This window comes from Sinohyriopsis cumingii, chromosome 9, assembly GCF_028554795.1.
Source record: "Sinohyriopsis cumingii isolate HCF-2022 chromosome 9, ASM2855479v2, whole genome shotgun sequence".
Lineage (NCBI taxonomy): Eukaryota > Metazoa > Mollusca > Bivalvia > Unionida > Unionidae > Sinohyriopsis > Sinohyriopsis cumingii.
The window spans coordinates 115,388,807-115,407,560 of record NC_142969.1 but is presented as its reverse complement, the minus strand read 5'-3'; the positions used below and the strand labels follow the sequence as shown (position 1 = coordinate 115,407,560).

Here is an 18,754-nt window from a genome sequence, read left to right as displayed (position 1 = left end):
TATGTACTGATTTGTGTGCAATATTCGTTATATGTTTGTGTGCAATGTTCATTATACGATTGCCTGTACAGATTTGTGTCCAATATTCATTGTATGACTGTCCGTCTGTACTGATTTGTGTGCAATATTCGTTATATGATTGTCTGTCTGTACTAACTTTTGTGCAATATTCGTTTTGTATGACTGTCCGTCTTTACTGATTTGTGTGCAATATTCGTTATATGATTGTCTGTCTGTACTGATTTGTGTGCAATATACGTTATATGATTGTCTGTCTGTACTGATTTGTGTTCAATATTCTTTATATGATTGTCTGTCTGTACTGATTTGTGTGCAATATTCTTTATATGATTATCAGTCTGTACTGATTTGTGTACAATATTCATTATACGATTGTCTGGACAGATTTGTGTACAATATTCATTGCATGACTATCTGTACTGAACTGCGTGCAATATTCGTTATATGATCGTCTGCCTGTACTGATCTGTGTGCAATATGTATTATATGAATGTCTGTACTGATTTTTATGTAATATTCGTTACGTGAGTGTCTGTCTATGCTGATTTGTGTGAAATATTCGCTATATGATTGTGTTGATTTGTGTGCAATATTCGTTATACGACTGTCTGTACTGATTTGTGTGCAATATTCGTTATATGATTGTCTGTCTGTACTGATTTGTGTGCAATATTCGTTATATGCCTGACTGTCTGTCTTAGATTTCAAATCACAGTTCTGCATGAATTGAATGTGGAGTTCAACATGTTTACGGATGTTTTCTTCCTCAAAAAGAGAGAGTAAGTTTTGCTGTTTAAATTGGGCTGCTGCTTAAGGTTAGGGAGATATAATTGAAGTTGATAATTTATGAATAAACGACAATGAATATATCTCAGGAATGGTAAGTGGGGGTAGTAGTTGTGGTATTGAAATGTTGGTTTAAAACATACTATGAATTCACCTGTCTTTGAGGAGTGACAAATTTTCCTGGATTTTGTGGATAGTACAAGCCTCTAAATGGAAAACCCTAAATGTCAGATTTCACGAAAATGTCACTTGTTTCAACGATAGAAATATTGATATACACAGGTTAAAACAAACTAATGTACAGCATACGAGGATACTTACTTTGGTTAGCTTTTCTCTATCTTTGTATTCTTTGAGTTTAATGGAGCCCTTCTTCTTCTGTTTGTATATTAATTTTAACCGGAAGTGCTCATGATCCCTGACAGCGACGACCAGACCTATAAATATTTAATGAAAGTTCACTGAATCAGATCAAGTAAATAGTTAAAGTTGACTGCATCATTTAAATTGGACAGAAAGTTCTTTCCTGTAAATACTAGATCGTTAGCTATTGTTCATCCAATCATAACTGTCCACGTGGCTATTTTATTATGCTCGAGGCTATTAATAGCAAAGCATCTATGGCGGTGAAAAACGAGAGCCGCATCTTCAAAACGTTTATTCTGTTGTATTTAAAAGTAGAACATTTATTCTGCTGCTGCCAGTTGTTATTCTACATCATATCAGATCGAGTGATTGGCATTTTAATACAATTATTTAATCATTCTTATCAAACATACAGTATGTATGGGTTTATTTTACGTTGCAAATTTTATCTTCAGATTCCTTTCTCAGCTCCAGAGTGTAAGTAAAACTTTGTTTGCTTCGAATCCAAAAGAATAATTCATACCTTCTTCAAAAGAAGAAAATGAATTCTGTGGGGGGTGTAGCTGAAAACGAATTGTGTATATTCATCATTTCTATTTGAATTAAATATTGACCTATGTTGATCTGATGTTTTTGGTGTGTGCGTGCGTGCGAGCGCGCGCGCGCGTGTGTGTGTGTGTGTGTGTGTGTGTGTGTGTGTGTGTGTGTATAACTTGTAACCAGCATTGGATCGTAATGAAATCCATGACTGAAAACAACGAGGTAAAGTTCTGATTTAAAATTACAAAAATCTTTTCTTTCATCACAGACAACACAGCTATAATATTCAAGTGCAAGATCGTAAAGCAATAAATTTCCTGGGATTGGCTTTGATTTCTAACTTAACTCCCTTTAGTTTTTATCATTTCCTTTTTCAGTCACTTAAGTTAACTATCATTTCAATACTCTTTACGCATATTGTTATGTTCAATTCAGGTTTGAATGTCTTTGTGTTTCACTCAATTCGATTTTGACTGCATTAACGCTAAATTGTATTTGCGCTCTCGCTGAATGCAAGAGTCTTTAAATCTGATTCATTTTTTAATGCATCTATAAATGTTCCAAATATCTTACTTGCTAATAATTTGCATCTTTTCTCATTTGTTTCATGGTTTTGTCTATTTCCTGAATAATACCTTACACCACACGGATATTAGGGCCGGACCCAAGGTTTCCGTACTCCCCCGGCAAAAAAAGTACACAAATACAGACTTACAGTCAATTGTCACTTGAAATTGGGTCATCGTTTTATTCTTGCGCACGTTTATTGTGTATTATGCATACACTGAGTCTATAAAAGATAAATCTGAGGTTGTTTTCATAGAACTAATCGTGGTGTTATTCACATTCATTTGGTTTTTGACAAACTGGTTTTTCGATCAAACATTTGTTCCTTCAAAGCGTACAACATATTAGGGCTAGCCGTGATCTTGTTGTTCACTACTGTTTCTGTATTATTTTTAGCCGTTATCTTGACCGATCTAGTGTTTGTTGCCAAAATCAAACATTGTCTTATTACATTCCTAATAGTTCTGTTTGATTTTATTATTGAAATCTCTCTATAATTGTTGCATTGGAGATTGTAATGTGCCATAGTGGTCTAGAGATATTTCAAAACTATCGATATCCTGTCCAAAGCATATATCGTTGTGCTGATCCTCTGCTGGATCGGTTGTATTTATTGCCTAACGTTAAGTAAATCATTGGCTCTTTCTCTTACTGTTTGCAAGCCGCGTATAACAATATATAAACCACTGAATCGTTGTCTGAACAATTCTGATAGCTCTAAAATATTTCTGCATCTGTTAACATTAATATGTGTTTGCAGTACTGAGATTTTGCTACACGAGCTAAATAAATCAGTTCAGATTCATACAATACACCCTTAATGTTGGATTCTTGATTTTAAGGAATACAATTATTTGAAAGAGACGTAAACGTCATTAACAGAGTGCAATATTCATAACGTCATTAACAGAGTGCAATGTTCATAACGTCATTAACAGAGTGCAATATTCATAACGTCATTAACAGAGTGCAGTATTCATAACGTCATTAACAAAGTGCAATATTCATAACGTCATTAACAGAGTGCAGTATTCATAACGTCATTAACAGAGTGCAGTATTCATAACGTCATTAACAGAGTGCAGTATTCATAAAGTCATTAACAGAGTGCAGTATTCACAACGTCATTAACAGAGTGCAATATTCATAACTCTCACTTTTAACAAGATTAAATCCCCATCTGGAAAAAAATTACTGTTTTGTAACAGATGATAATTTGTTACTGTCAAAAAATGGAAGCTATATTTGGTGCAATCCTTTATACATGTTTGAAGTTTTTGTTACAGATTACAATAATTTCAATTAGAACTCAAAATGTTATTTGCATGTAGGAAGCACACATACTGCATAAGAAGTCCGAATGAACACTATGTTTCTCACTGCGGTAAATAAATAAACGCATTTTTTCGGCATGGTAATGTGCTCGAAGTATCGTAAAATCCAACTAACAACAATCAACAAATTTATGCGGATAATCAGTGTCATGGAACATAATAAATGATACGTGAGTTCAATATCTATTTTCTTACTGTTTATATTAGAACGCTTGCATACGGTTACTATGGAAACAAAATAACTTTGAATCCTCATAATAGCATATATACCATTATGCAATAGTCGAAACTTCAGGAAACATCTCGTGTGCCGTTAATAAAGTATAAATATACACTCTGGAGATAATGTTCAATGAAAATTCTACTTACTGTTGACAACTCGAATGACGCGCCATGGTAGCAAAAAGGTCAGTACATAAACAAAAATATGTATCTTGTACGATGTAAGACCCTTAAGGAACACGAGGTCAACTATAAATGATCCAATGACAATTATGGCATCAAATACCTGAAAATAAATAGAACCTATGTTCAGGGTATTACGCAATTAAAGAAAGCAATTAGTATGGTTTTCACCTTCCACTAAATATTGGTATGATCATGTTAGAAGGAGCCTGTGCTTAATTTGTATAATAGCTCCCGTGGAGCTGGAGTTGTAGATATTATTTCGATTACCTATATTAAATAAAGATTTCTTGTATCTTGTATGTTTTTTTTTAATGCCAAAACGGCCGCACACACTCCCAGAGATGGCATGTAATATGCATAACGAAAGATGGATACTGACAAAGGAAGGTCATCCATATTGGCCAGATTCAAAGCAAGTATCTTTGAAGTTCTCTCCTGTAACGAATCAAGTTTGAAATCTGTGAAGTTCGAAGATTTTACAGAAGTGTATTTAGATGCTCAAACGCTTGACTGGCATAATTTGTGAGTTAATTCGTCGTAACTCAAACGCTTGACTGGCGTAATTTGTGAGCTAATTCGTCTTCATACAAGTCAAACCAAACACTATAATCTTGTTCTTGGGGATTTGACGACACTTTGATGGAAATAAAGATTTCAGACCTTTGATGCAGTTAATGTGTATTCGGCAATATTCTAAAAATTTTATCGGAATTCGTTACAGTAGAGAAATGCAAGAATGTAAACGTTATATACAGCTGGGCCGCAATTTATATTAACAAAACGTCATAATTTAGCTGTCAAAAATTGACACCCTGCCTTCCACCCTCATGAGAATTTTTTTCTTCAGAAAGCAACTCCTTGCTCCCCATAACAATTTTAAGCAGTATGATTTCTAACTCAGCTACACATAGCCCAATTTTTATTTTAAAAAATATTCCACCACGAAACTAAAAATAAATGAATGGTGTCAACCCCTGCTACATACTTCAGTAGCCCACAGCATATCAAGTTAATTGGAGCGCTGTCACTTATGCATACGCCCATAATTTATATATTCATTATGCTATTGTTTTGTTGTTGTTGTTGTTGTTGTTGTTGTTGTTTTACGTTTAACACCATTTCTCAGCACAAGATAGGCTCTACACGGTGGCCAGAATAATTAGTGGAGGATGAACCCGGGAACCCCACTATGAACCGATGGCCCACGGCAAACTACTGGCAGCTTTCTCACATGCCCACATTGGCCGAGCCCGAGAATCAAACCAGCGCGGACATAGGTGAGATGGCAGTGTGCAATAAATGCGAGCGTTTCAGACTACTCAGCCACCCGTGGACCCGAACCCATTATGTCAAAACCAGAAATTAATGTCTACCAGCAACAATTTTATATTTCCAAATTTATAAAAGAACACAAATAAACGTAAAAATGTATCACCAGTTAAGCTAACCAAATGAATCATGTAAACCAAACAAGGAAATATCAATAGAAAGTGAAATGAATATAGACAAACAGAACTTTTATACGTAGCATTACGAGTAAACCTATGCGTTATAAACATGTTAAAACAAATTAAACAGGGGCCCCTAGTGGCCGAGTGGTCTAAAGCGCTCTCCGTTACGGATCACTGCCATCTCACCTCTGTCTGCGTGGGTTCGAGTCCAAGGCTCGGCTAACGTTGGTACGTGGGAAAGCCTGCCGGTAGCTTCTCGTGGGTCGGTGGTTCTTCCCTGGGTTTTCCAGGGTTCTTCCTCCACCAGTTATACTGGCCGCCATGTATAGCCTATCTTGTGCTGAAAAATGGCGTTAAACCCTAGAACAACAACAACAAATTGAACATAAAGCTTATAACAAAGAATTTACTAAAATAAATATTTAGCAAATTTGTACTTGAGGTAATCAAATTAGATACATGTGTAGTTATATTTTATAATAATCATAAAAATAACATTAAATTTTCTAAAAGGTATAAATAACACATCTCAAGCTCACTCTGGTTATTTTCAACTTTAATAACGATGTCTGCATAGCCGCGTGGAAGAGTGTTGACTTCGGAAACTCAGTCTAATAAAGCTGAGTGTACAGTCCAGCCATAATAAAGCTGAGTGTACAGTCCAGCCATATTCTTGCAATTTTGCTTGGTAGAATATCGATATGAATGATCTATAATGATTATATAATAACGTTAAAATTAGCAAACCATGACTACGTGGAACTGAATCACACAGAGTAAGCTTAAGGGAACGGCTAAAATGTTATAGGCTAAAATATGACGTCACGCGAAAATCAATCGACCGTGATTAGATGGTATCTTATTTCACATTAGGGTCAAAAACATCACGTAACGATAATCAAGAGTGAGTGACTTTAGGGTAACAACAACAAAATATAAAATAACATTAATGAATTTAACTTAATTATTAATTTCAATTAATTAACAAATTAATGCATCTGTACTTCCAAGAATTCTATATACCCTAGTGAGCATGCATTTATATATTAATCAAACGGAATAAAAAAATCAAATTATTACGTAATATTTTACCGTTTATCATTGACGTGATATTGTCCAACCACGAATTTATAATTACTGACACAGATAGAACTTTACAGCTCGTCATGAAAATTCTCTGTTTTAAATCAACCATACTTCGTCTATTAATTTTTAACCACCTTAAAAATGTAGGTAATTCTGAATTCCAAATAAAAAATACTTGCCTGTCAAATTCCATTGGTACTGAGGCGGCGCTTTATAATTTCTATATTAGTAATTGTGTTCAAGCAATGTAAACAATTTTTCTATAGTATTTAGATGAAGTGGCATATATATATATATATATATATATATATATATATATATATATATATATATATATATATATATATATATATATATATATGTGTGTGTGTGTGTGTGTGTGTGTGTGTGTGTGTGTGTGTGTGTGTCCTTATATATAATAAAATAAAATAGAGACAAACAGTCATACATATAATTATATTGTTAAAAAGGATGTACAATATATCAATTTTAAAAAATATGTATAATTTAATATAGTGCATTGGCATTAAGTTCATTAGGATACAAAGTATCTAACTTATGAATCCAAAAAGTTTCTTTTATGAGTCTATTCGTGTCACCATGCACAATATATATTGGCATGAAAGAAAAATCAAGTAGAGAGTGATTATTGGTGTTAAAGTGTGTTGAAATATTACAGGAAAACTGAGGATCTCAATAAATTTTATATGAAAGTTATGATTATTCATTCTCTTATAAGCTTGTTGAAGTGTTTGTCCAACATATTGCATGCTACATTTTTACAGTTTATCAAGTAAATTACATCAGTTGATATGGAGTTAGTGTTATCAGGTAGAGAAAATACCTCTTTTATATTAGCGCTACTGAAAGAAGTACTTTCTCTTATGTTTGCACATTGAGAACACCTATGTCTGTTAGATTTAGATGGGGAAAAAATGTCTTTTTTTATTTTCTGTCTGTTTAGTTTTAATTAGAAAATCTTGCAAATTATTGGGTCTTCTATTAGCGAGAATTGGCTTATTTTTGACAAGTGAGTTTACGCTGGGTTTGTTTGATAAATTTAGGAGACTATAATATAAACAGAATCTTGTAAACACATTTATCTTCTGTCACATTTATTTCATTATGACAGTGTAATAACAACTGTAGTATTTCTGGATTTTGCGATTCAGACGTGTGAATTTGGCACATACAACTACATTTACAGAGTAAAATATTTTAACTTTTTATTATAATCATATATATATATATATATATATATATATATATATATATATATATATGTGTGTGTGTGTGTGTGTGTGTGTGTGTGTGTGTGTGTTTGCATATATACTGCAAAATCGAGTTTGCTCTCTTTCAAAGTGATTTGACACTGAATCGGATTTGGCATCCGTCACAGTTTTGAAACAGTTAAGCTTCATAAATAACGATTTATGGAGACAGAAGAATATCGTTCAGTAGAGGTACGACACTGCGATTATAAGGGGAAAAAATTACAATGAACTAAACTTTAGTTACTATTACAACCTAAATACATTGGATATTTTCATATTAACACACTAAGTGTTTGCTTTAATTGCGTTAGAAGTTATTTTTTATGACTCACCTCAAGTTTATGCCTGAAGAATCTAAGACCTTGGCATAAAACTTTCAGACATGTCTGAAATAAAATAAGATAATTACAAATATAGAGGAAATGATATATTGTAATTGCCAGTTTTAAATGAATAAAATAATACAATAATAAACCATTTATGGCAAATCCTGACATACAAGGAAACATTTCAATTAGTATTATTTATTTGACCTGATGAAAGCAATCATTTAATTCTAGCAATACTACTATCAAAAATGAAAAGTTCCACAATTTATTTTAAGCTCCGCTAAGAAACGTTTGCCTCAGATACTCCTTTCAAGCTAAGTAAAACGCATCAAGCAAACTCCAGGTGTAACTTTATCAGTTTTCAAGGCAAAAAGTAACTGCACATTGTAATTTCTCTATATTGCAGGTGAATCATTGTATCCAAAGCCTATTTAAGCATTTTAAACTTGTTGTTGTTGTTGTTGTTGTAGGGTTTAACGCCATTTTTCAGCACACGATAGGCTATACATGGCGGCCAGTATTAATGGTGGAAGAAGAACCCGGGAAATCCCCGGAAAGAACCACCGACCCTCAAGAAGCTACTAGCAAGCTTTCTCACATACTTTTAAACTAGCAGGTGATAATATAAGCACTTTTTGTCTTACACTTTAAGCTTCGAGATGATAATTTAAGCGCTCTTTGACTTGAATTTCAATCTTGTATATGATAATTTAAGCACTATTGTCTTACCCTGTAAGATTCTTGGTGAAATTTTAAGCACTATTTGTCATGCACTTTAAGCTTGTAGGTCATAATTAAAGATCTTTTTGTCATGCACTTTAAACCTGTAATTGATAATCAATTAAAGTTTGTCTTAAACTTTGTTATGTGTTTAGGCTCGAATAAACAGCAACACAAGAAAGCGTGAAAACAAGAAGCTTTGAACAATTTAACAAATTAATTATTTCCCTGGAAAAATACTGTAAAAATGAAAAAACAAAAACTTACAGTTTTAAGAATAAAATCCAAAACTAATCCAAGAATAATCCACGAATAAAATTTTAGAAGTCCTAATAATGAAATGTTTTAATGAATTCAAGTTCTAGTCCCAACGAAGAATCCAAGATGGAAGGCGATAACGTATGCTGCATCCGGTACGGTGTTGTTACAGCTCCTTGTAGAAACACAAGAAATAACACTCCGGTGTTGGAAATCCGAATTAAAGTTTTAAGAAATGTCTTTGTGCAAGAATTCTGTATGTGTGCACATATATTTCCAGGGGGAAAAAAAAGAATTAATCCTTTTGAATCCAAATAATTCGAATAAACATTAAAATATCTCCAAACTGACACAACAAAAGAACACCTTGACATCAAGTGGTGTAAGCCCAGACTGATCTCTCTCTCTCTCTCTCTCTCTCTCTCTCTCTCTCTCAGCATCACTGTTAAACTAACTAATGCGCAATTTCGAAAATGCCTGAATTGCGAAATAGAGGGTCAACGTGATCATGTTTACATTAAAAAGATCACGTAGCCCCAGTATGACCTTGATAAAATGCAATCATTTTACTCCGAGAATAAAATAAAAGAGGTTGTTTACTTCACTAACAACTAATTATAAGTTGATGTTGGCGTATCCAATACAGCCTCGATCTCACCCTTATGATTCTCACAATAAAAAAAAATAAAAAAAGAACTTGTTCATGTGACTGTTAATAATTTTGAATTAAGGTCGGGAACTATGTCAACTTTAAGTGTTTACAAATAAACAGTCACGGTCAAACTATTTTCTGGAAAAGTATCGAGTTCCTAGTAAACAAAACTTCATTATTTTGACATACAATGAAATTAGAATAATTAAAAATATTGTTTTAAAACTTACAAACAATTAAATCAGATATAAATTAAATAAAATATGCATAATTCACTTTAAGCTTGTAGGTGATAATTTAAGCGCCTTTTGTCTTGCATTTTAAGCTTGTAGATGATAATTTGTGCGCTCTTGGTCTTGCACTTTCAGATTGTAGGTGATAATGTATGCCTTTTGTCTTGCACTTTAAGCTTGTGGTTGATAATTTAAGCGATTTTTGTCTTGCACTTTAAGCTTGTAGGTGATAATTTAAGCGCTTTTTGTCTTGCACTTTAAGATTGTAGGTCTTATTAAAGCCTAGATAGATAGGCGTGTGTTCCTGCCCATAAATGAGAACACCAACATCATTCCATGTGTGAAGCATCTACTGTTCTTTGATCGCAAACTTCGTTTTTCTATAAATCAGCGAGAAGCTACTAGTCATGTCGATTCTATTGTTTATACGCATGTTTCTTTGCTATTGCTAATTTTGTTAGTCATCATAGCATGCGTTTTGATCGATCACGCAAATCTAAACATGTCTTTCTATGAAAGTCAAAGGGGCGGAATGTTTGGGATTAAAAATGGTTAAATCAACCAAAATGGCCTCTCTTACCTCCACAACCAGAACTGACAGGATTGTAATGCTGGCTTTGTGCAGCGCGTGCGCGATGATCTCGTCCAAACTGTGTTCTTTATGCTGGCTTGAATGATGCGCAGCAACATGAATACCATTTTCGTGTTGGATCTCGTCCTCCTCTTGCACGACATGATATTGCTGATGTGTTGACTTGTCTATCGTAAGCTGCAAATTGTTTGTACTGTTGTCTTGAAAGTTTGTCCGATCTCCTGTTTGCATACTGTTATCATATATAGTTCTGTTTTCTGACCTAGAATTGGCTGACCTCCCATGTCCTTCGTTTTCTCTGGCGGTCTTAACACCAGCCAAACGGTTCGGATCAGCAGTTTCTCTGACACTCCGCTTTCTAGTATCATTACTGTATATAGATATATGCAGGTCTTCAACGGGTACGTGTGGTGTCCAGCTGCATTTTCCAGATGCAATTTTCACAAAGAATTCGTCCATCTTCTGTATCGAAAAGTGACTCAGCTCTGTAGGATATCGCTGCTTCATGGTCACAACAAACTTAGTAAAGGATTCATCGGAAGTTTCAATCAATTCTGGAATGTGTGCGCAAAAGATATATATATATATATATATATATATATATATATATATATATATATATATATATATATATATATATATATATATATATATATATATATATATATATTCATACATATATACATACATATATATATATATATATGAAGAACAAACGATTACTGCGTACTTTAATTGACGTGGCGGCAGCTATTCTTTATGATGTGTCACTCATGATCTCACTACAATTGCATTTTGCATATCAGTTACTTTTGATCTCTAAAACGGCAATGGTCGGTTGTTTATTCTCGTGGACAGATACCCCTCAGATATTCACTAAAAATTAACAGAACGTAGTTCTACAGGATGTGACATAATACAGGATGTGACATAATACAGGATGTGACATAATACAATCTAAATTTCTCTTAAAAGAGACGTATTTTTAATTTCATTAATAACGCACTATAGAGTTTTCGTATTACTGAATGTTAATGCATTAAAATTAGAACTGATAGATGCCAGGAAGTAAATATTTTAATATTTCTCAGCTGCTACACGAGTAAAATATAAGGAGTCCGCTAACAGTTTTGGTTAGTGACATAGAATACATAAGTAAGAACTAACAGTTTTGGTTAGTGACATAGAATACATAAGTAAGAACTAACAGTTTTGGTTAGTGACATAGAATACATAAGTAAGAACTAACAGTTTTGGTTAGTGATACAGAATACATAAGTAAGAAAAGTAATGCCCTTAAGCAAAGTAAATTTAATAAATGAAAAACTTCTCCCAATTTTTGATCCGTGACATGACATGAAGTTCAATAGTTTACACTAATTACGTACAGAAACAATGAAAAGTTAAAATCCATGTTTTGATACTTAAAATAATAATAATAATAATAATAATAATAATAATAATAATAATAATAATATATTTATTGACACACGAGACGTCCATACCTCAAAATAACATGAGATCAGTCGAAAATAACACCGTAAGGACTGCCAAACAGGAGACAATATTGTCTATTCTCGTAACAACGACCTAGTTCATTAAGAGCCATCTTGTCGTATTAACGAATCCGTCGTGATGCGGGTGATATACTGCATTCCCAGTCATAGTATCGTGAAATCGGTGTGTATAAAGGATATGAATGGGTCATAAATAGAGATCTATCCTTAATGCCAAATATTATTAGAATGTCTCTGTATAATCTTATCAATATTTTCCTAGATTAAAAACTGTCTTTTTCTGGAATAAAATGCTTACATACCATTCTCCGATCCATTTTCGGTAAAAGTAAACCTCCATGGAGCCAATATGTCTTTGTAGAGAACAATAATCATGTATTAAGAATAATATGATTTTTTCTTCTTGCTGAATTTTTACAAAGGGTGAAACTGACGTGGGAATTGGATGCTGAATATTCTGTCAAAATGATAGGAATTTACTATCAATTCGTTTCATTTCACCAACTTTATATAACGACCAGAAGAATCCATTGTATTAAATATTGTTCAAAAGAGAGTTCTGAATAATGATGATGATGATGATGATGATGATGTTTTTTTATTACTATTACCAATAATGATAAATTTAAAACATTGACATATCTTTTATATAGTGTATGTCCAGAACGGTCTCTCCTGTGACGAGAATTTATACTTTTCACGTGATGTATGTCCATGAGTCCTCCTAGTGAAAACCTTTTACATAGTGAATGTCCATGAGTCCTCCTTGGACAAGAATACATACCTTTACATAGTGAATGTCCACGAGTCCTCCTTGGACGAGAATACATGCATTTTACATAGTGAATGTCCATGATTCCTCCTTGGACGAGAATACATGCATTTTACATAGTGAATATCTACGAGTCTTCCTTGGACTAGAATACATGCATTTTACATAGTGAATGTCTACGAGTCTTCCTTGGACTAGAATACATGCATTTTACATAGTACATGTTCATGAGTCCTGATAGGACTCGAATACATACATTTTACATAGTGCATGTTCATGAGTCCTGATAGGACTAGAATGCATACATTTTGCATAGTACATGTTCATGAGTCCTGCTAGGACTAGAATACGTACATTTTACATAGTGCATGTTCATGAGTCCTGATAGGACTAGAATACATACATTGTACATAGTACATGTTCATGAGTCCTGATATGACTAGAATACATACATTGTACATAGTACATGTTCAGGAGTCCTGATAGGACTAGAATACATATATTGTACATAGTACATGTTCATGAGTCCTGATAGGACTAGAATACATACATTTTATATAGTAAATGTTCATGAGTCCTGATAGGACTAGAATACATACGTTTTACATAGTGTATGTCCAGGATGAGCTCTCCTAGGACGAGAATACAGTCGATGATATTTAGCAGCACAACTATCAGTAGCACGAGTTTTGTATGCAGCAATTTTCCACCTTTACGTCTGTATCTGAAACATATTCATTTATAAGCAGTTAAACGACTACTACTACTACTAGTGCTATAATAATAATAATAATAATAATAATAATAATAATAATAATAATGTGTGTGTTGTGTGTGATTTGGATTTTTAACGTAGCTATAACAATGTTTCAGTCATATCGCTACGATCTCAGTGCTGCTACGTGTCTTCATTCATATCGCTATGATGTCTGCAGTGATGCTAAATGTCTTCATCATGCCTCAGACATGTAACATGATGTCCCACCCAGTCACATTATCTTGACACCAGGCTTACCAGACCAAACACTAACCTTTTAATACTGAGCGCCAACCGAGGCACCTGTTAAGTACCATTTTTTTAAGTCTTTGGCATGACTCGGCCAGGGATCGAACCCACGATCTCCCGCATCTGAGGCGGACGCTCTAATCACTAGACCACCAGAGCGGCCAATAATAATAATAATAATAATAATAATAATAATAATAATAACTATTATTTTTAATTAATTCATTCATTCATTAGAGTGAGGTGTTTCTCGAGCCTTCCATCATGCCTTATGTCATCGTCCTCCTTTATCTGTGTGCTGTCTATTGGTCGATTGATTCCGTCTCCTAGCAGCAAGGGATCATGGAAAAAATTTGTATATATTTAGCTGCAATCTGCCTAGACTAAACTGGTTTTAGAATTTTAGTCAAATTCTATCATATCGCCTCTGTTTAAGTTGAATACGTGTTCTATTATAAACCCGTGTCGATCTCACTTGAGGCAAACAAGTTCTACAATCGTCGCGACAACCCATGCAGGTTGTCCTGATTACGCAACAATATATGCACAGCCAGTTAGTATCGTAAGAGAGTCTCTCTCTCTCTCTCTCTCTCTCTCTCTCTCTCTCTCTCTCTCTCTCGTCGCTTAGATCTATTTTATCAATCATTGAAATTGGCATAAAATTTCTTGAATGGTTACATTTAAGAATAACAACGAAATACATCCCATACCTAAATCAACTTTTTAAAATGTATTTATGTATGCGCAGTGTCTACTTTAAGGACACCATTTTAAGGCTTATATCAGAAAATCAAGAGCTACAGAGAGCAGAATAGTCCTATTGGTTTTCCGTATAAAGCAAATCGTGCAGGCAGTTCAATATTGACGTACACGCAAGAAGAATGAGTTGTAAAGAACCGTGGCAATATTTTTCATTTTCTTTGCATATTTGTATTTTATCTCCTAACTATATGCAACGGATGAGAGAATATTCTTCATTAATCGTATACTGGTACCATGATGAGACTGATGAAACCCTGAAGAGAGGATTATTAAATTAAATTAAATTAAATTAAATTAAATTAAATTAAATCAAATTAAAATACCAGAAGAGGACAAAACTGCTGTCGTTTTCTAAAATTACACATTTTAAAAGATCAAAAAAGCAGATATTGACTGAAATATTACACACGGAGTATTTGTTAAAAATTATGGTAACGGAACTTAGATGTTAGCAAATTGTGAATTACTGGAAATTATTAGTTTAATATAACAAAAACGGTTCATACTATTTCAATGTTAAAAAAAATAGGTAATTTGGGATACAAAAATGTTGTTGTTGATAACCTCCAACAGACACCGTTCCCTAAAATGAAGGATTCGGGGCATGTGAACTTTGTCCTTCCCTTTAGAGCTCCGACTTGGGAAGCCAGAATAATTTCCCTCTGGTACTATATCAAAACATGAGAATGTGTATTACCGAGTTCGTTTTAATTCCGCCAGATGATATATCAGAAGAAATGTTTTCCTAAACAGCCCAATAGCCTTCAATAGCGCGCGAAGTAAACCACAACACCCCTTGTATGTGGACTCACCCAAATTTGGATTTGCATAGTAGCATTGTTTTATTTATCTCCAAGGGTTAAAATGTGATGACGGAACATAACGGTGGGTTACGCGGGCCCCTAGTGCTTTAAAGCGCTCACTGTTAGGGATCACTGCCATCTCACCTCTGTCTGCGTGGATTCAAGTCTGATTCGGCCAATGTGGATACGTGAGAAAGCTTGCCAGTAGCTTCTCGTGGGTCGGTGGTTCTTCCGGGGTTTTCCCGGGTTCTTTCAGCACCATTAATACTGGCATCCATGTATAGCCTATCGTGTGCTGAAAAATGGCGTTAAACCCCACATCAACAACAACGGTGGGTTACTGTGCCGATAATGCTTTAGAAAAATAACATCATATATTATTTTTAAATCATTTTAATAATTTTTCTACAGCGTGATTAGCACAGTAACCATTCGAAAAAAATTGAAACACAAGGCGTGTTTAGATAATTACATTGCATTCATGCACAAGTGTTGGACAAAAAAAAAAAAAAAAAAAAAAAAAAAAAAACGCAATGAGCTATAGCGATGAGTAATATTGCTTTATCCACGACGACTTTCTTGTCCTTAATGACATCTGAGGGATCTAAGATAGGTCTACTTTTTGAGTTATGGCCAGAACAATCAGGCAAGGTCAAAGTCTGTTTGACGATGTTACGCTTCATTTGGTTTGCTTCAATTCAGTTTTGCTACATGTCTCGGGCAACAAAACAGATAAGGTCTGATCTATACTGCATATGGGGCTTGATCTATACTGCATATGATGCTTGATCCATACTAAATATCAGACTTGATCTATGCTGCATATAAAGCTTGATCTATGCTGCATATCAGGTTTGATCTATATTGTATACCAGGCTGTATACCATGCTTGATCTATACTGCATATCAGACTTGATCGATACTGGATACCAGGTTTGAGCTATACTGTATATAAAGCTTGATCTATATTGTATATCAGACTTGGTCGATACTGGATACCAGGTTTGATCTATGCTGCATATGAAGCTTGATCTATACTGCATATAAGGCTTGATCTAATTGCATATCAGGCTTGATCTATACTGCATATGAGGCTTGATCTAACCGCATATCAGGCTTGATCTATGCTGCCTATAAAGCTTGATCTATGCTACATATCAGGCTTGATCTTATTACATATCAGACCTGATCTATACTGTATACCAGGTTGCATACCATGCTTGATCTATACTGCATTACAGACTTGATCGATACTGGATACCAGGTTTGAGCTATACTGCATATAAAGCTTGATCTATGCTGCATATCAGGCTTGCTCTATACGACATATCTGAGACAAAGGTAACAGGCCTTAACAGAATGATGATTAATTGTTTCCCCAAAATTGTTTGAAGGATGCCCAAAAAAGAAACAGAAAACAACAATAAAATTACGCACATACCCTTGGTAAAAAAAAAAAATAACCGGGTGTCAGTATTTCTAATAATTTGATTAACAGTAAAATTGTCGGACTATCCTAGTTACTGTTCCCGTTAAAAGTTTATAACATTCTTTGAAACAAGGGGGCACAAATATGGACTGGACTACTTTCTAAGGTTATAGGTAATTAATTCCCTTTAAGATATCACTTTTACATTTTCAAATTAAGGCTTGATTGAATACAGAAATGATCATTTAATGGGTGTGTGTCAGGGTGGAGGAGGAATATGAATCTTCATAGAAACGAGAACCTTCAGTAAATTTATTAAGTTTCTAGAATATCACTTCTCGCGGTTTTGAAAACAAACAAAAATGGTATTGTTGTCGGTTCATAAAGATACGAATATTCTACTAAGATATGATATACTAACATATATATATATATATATATATATATATATATATATATATATATATATATATAATTAGTATGAGCGCTTTCGACTCTTAATGAGTCTTTTTCAAAGGCAAATACAAAACGTAGACAAGACAAACAAATAAAACAGAAAAAAAGTTGTGTTTGCAAAACTTTACATGGCTGTTTCTAAAGTAATTAAACCTTTAAATGTATTATGTTTCAACTAGTTTATTTCAACTTGTTGATGACCTAGAAATCGATGAGCCATAACGACATCTGTTATTTATGTAAATATATGTATGCGCAAATTATATCCCAGATATTTCATTGTTACAGTAGTAGTTATAGGAAATTTAAAGAATTATTTCAAAAGTAAATGTGTCGGCTGCAAAAGACAATTTTATTTGTGTATGGCTGTTGTTTTTTTTTTTCTCTAGTCTTCTTGGTTTAAACAGCTTGCTTTCATTGTTCTAAGGATGCATATCCAGTAAGATTCCTTTTCTTTCCTGGTTCGGAACTCCAGTCGGGGTTGTTAGCAGTTGCATTAAGATTGCTTATTTCACTGAAAGTGTGGCCAGGGGAGAAGTGTTCTGCGACCGGTTATATATATATATATATATATATATATATATATATATATATATATATATATATATATATATATATATATATATATATATATATATGAGTTGGGCCAAGATTAATAAATTACAAGGAAAATTGTTACTCCACAAACGAAAGTGTATGCATTGGTATTGTACCTGGCGATCTTCGAACTGGGAAGGGCTATACTATCCTCCCTCAACTCTCTCTCTAGCTTTCTCTCTGTCTCTTGCAGTACAGTCGGGGCATGGGATCTGGCAAGCAATAACGACTCCGCTACTAGTTGCTGTAAAAGAAAAAAAGATAGTATCCATTAATATGCCCACTGTGTAGGGGAACACTATTATCGAGTGGCAGTCATTCTGACTATGATAACAAGATTGCATATTGGGACTATAGCATTTTGGTACCATATCTCTAAATAAGAGAACGAGTATAGAAATCCAATATCATAATCACTCCATTTAAAGACAGATCGGAGTGATGCGATAATTTCATTGGTAATTAATTGATTTTAGCGAAGAATGGCTAATTTACATTTGAGAATTTTACTTCTCAATTTTTAAGATGCAAAACATTTAACGGGATGGATACGGTAACACAAAAGTATTAAGAGTCGGATAGACAAAGGTTTATACAGACAGATTTACGACCTTTAACTCGAATGTGTGCTGGGTCTATTCCCACTCGAGTATAGCCTTAGATTCAGGTCGCTAGGGTCTACGAAGCCAGTCATATTGACCAAAGACCTGACGGCTCAATTAAATAGTGCCTTTTATGCACAGTAATGCCTGAGGGATGAGGCACTAATTCCTTCCCCCGGGATCAATTAAATAG

At 34.0% G+C, this 18,754-nt stretch overlaps 1 protein-coding gene across 1 annotated transcript in view; it reads right to left on the bottom strand.

Annotated features, from left to right (window-relative positions):
* The window catches only part of LOC149792512 (uncharacterized), a 61,272-nt gene that overhangs the window by 3,825 nt on the left and 38,693 nt on the right, over positions 1-18,754 (bottom strand). Inside the window, exons 2-7 of the mRNA XM_089971129.1 lie at positions 18,076-18,203; positions 13,506-13,630; positions 10,606-11,171; positions 8,166-8,219; positions 3,984-4,122; positions 1,129-1,244 (exon numbers count right to left, since the gene is read on the bottom strand). Of these exons, the coding sequence (XP_089827255.1) occupies positions 1,129-1,244; positions 3,984-4,122; positions 8,166-8,219; positions 10,606-11,171; positions 13,506-13,630; positions 18,076-18,203 (1,128 nt within the window). The remainder of the gene's footprint in view (positions 1-1,128; positions 1,245-3,983; positions 4,123-8,165; positions 8,220-10,605; positions 11,172-13,505; positions 13,631-18,075; positions 18,204-18,754) is intronic.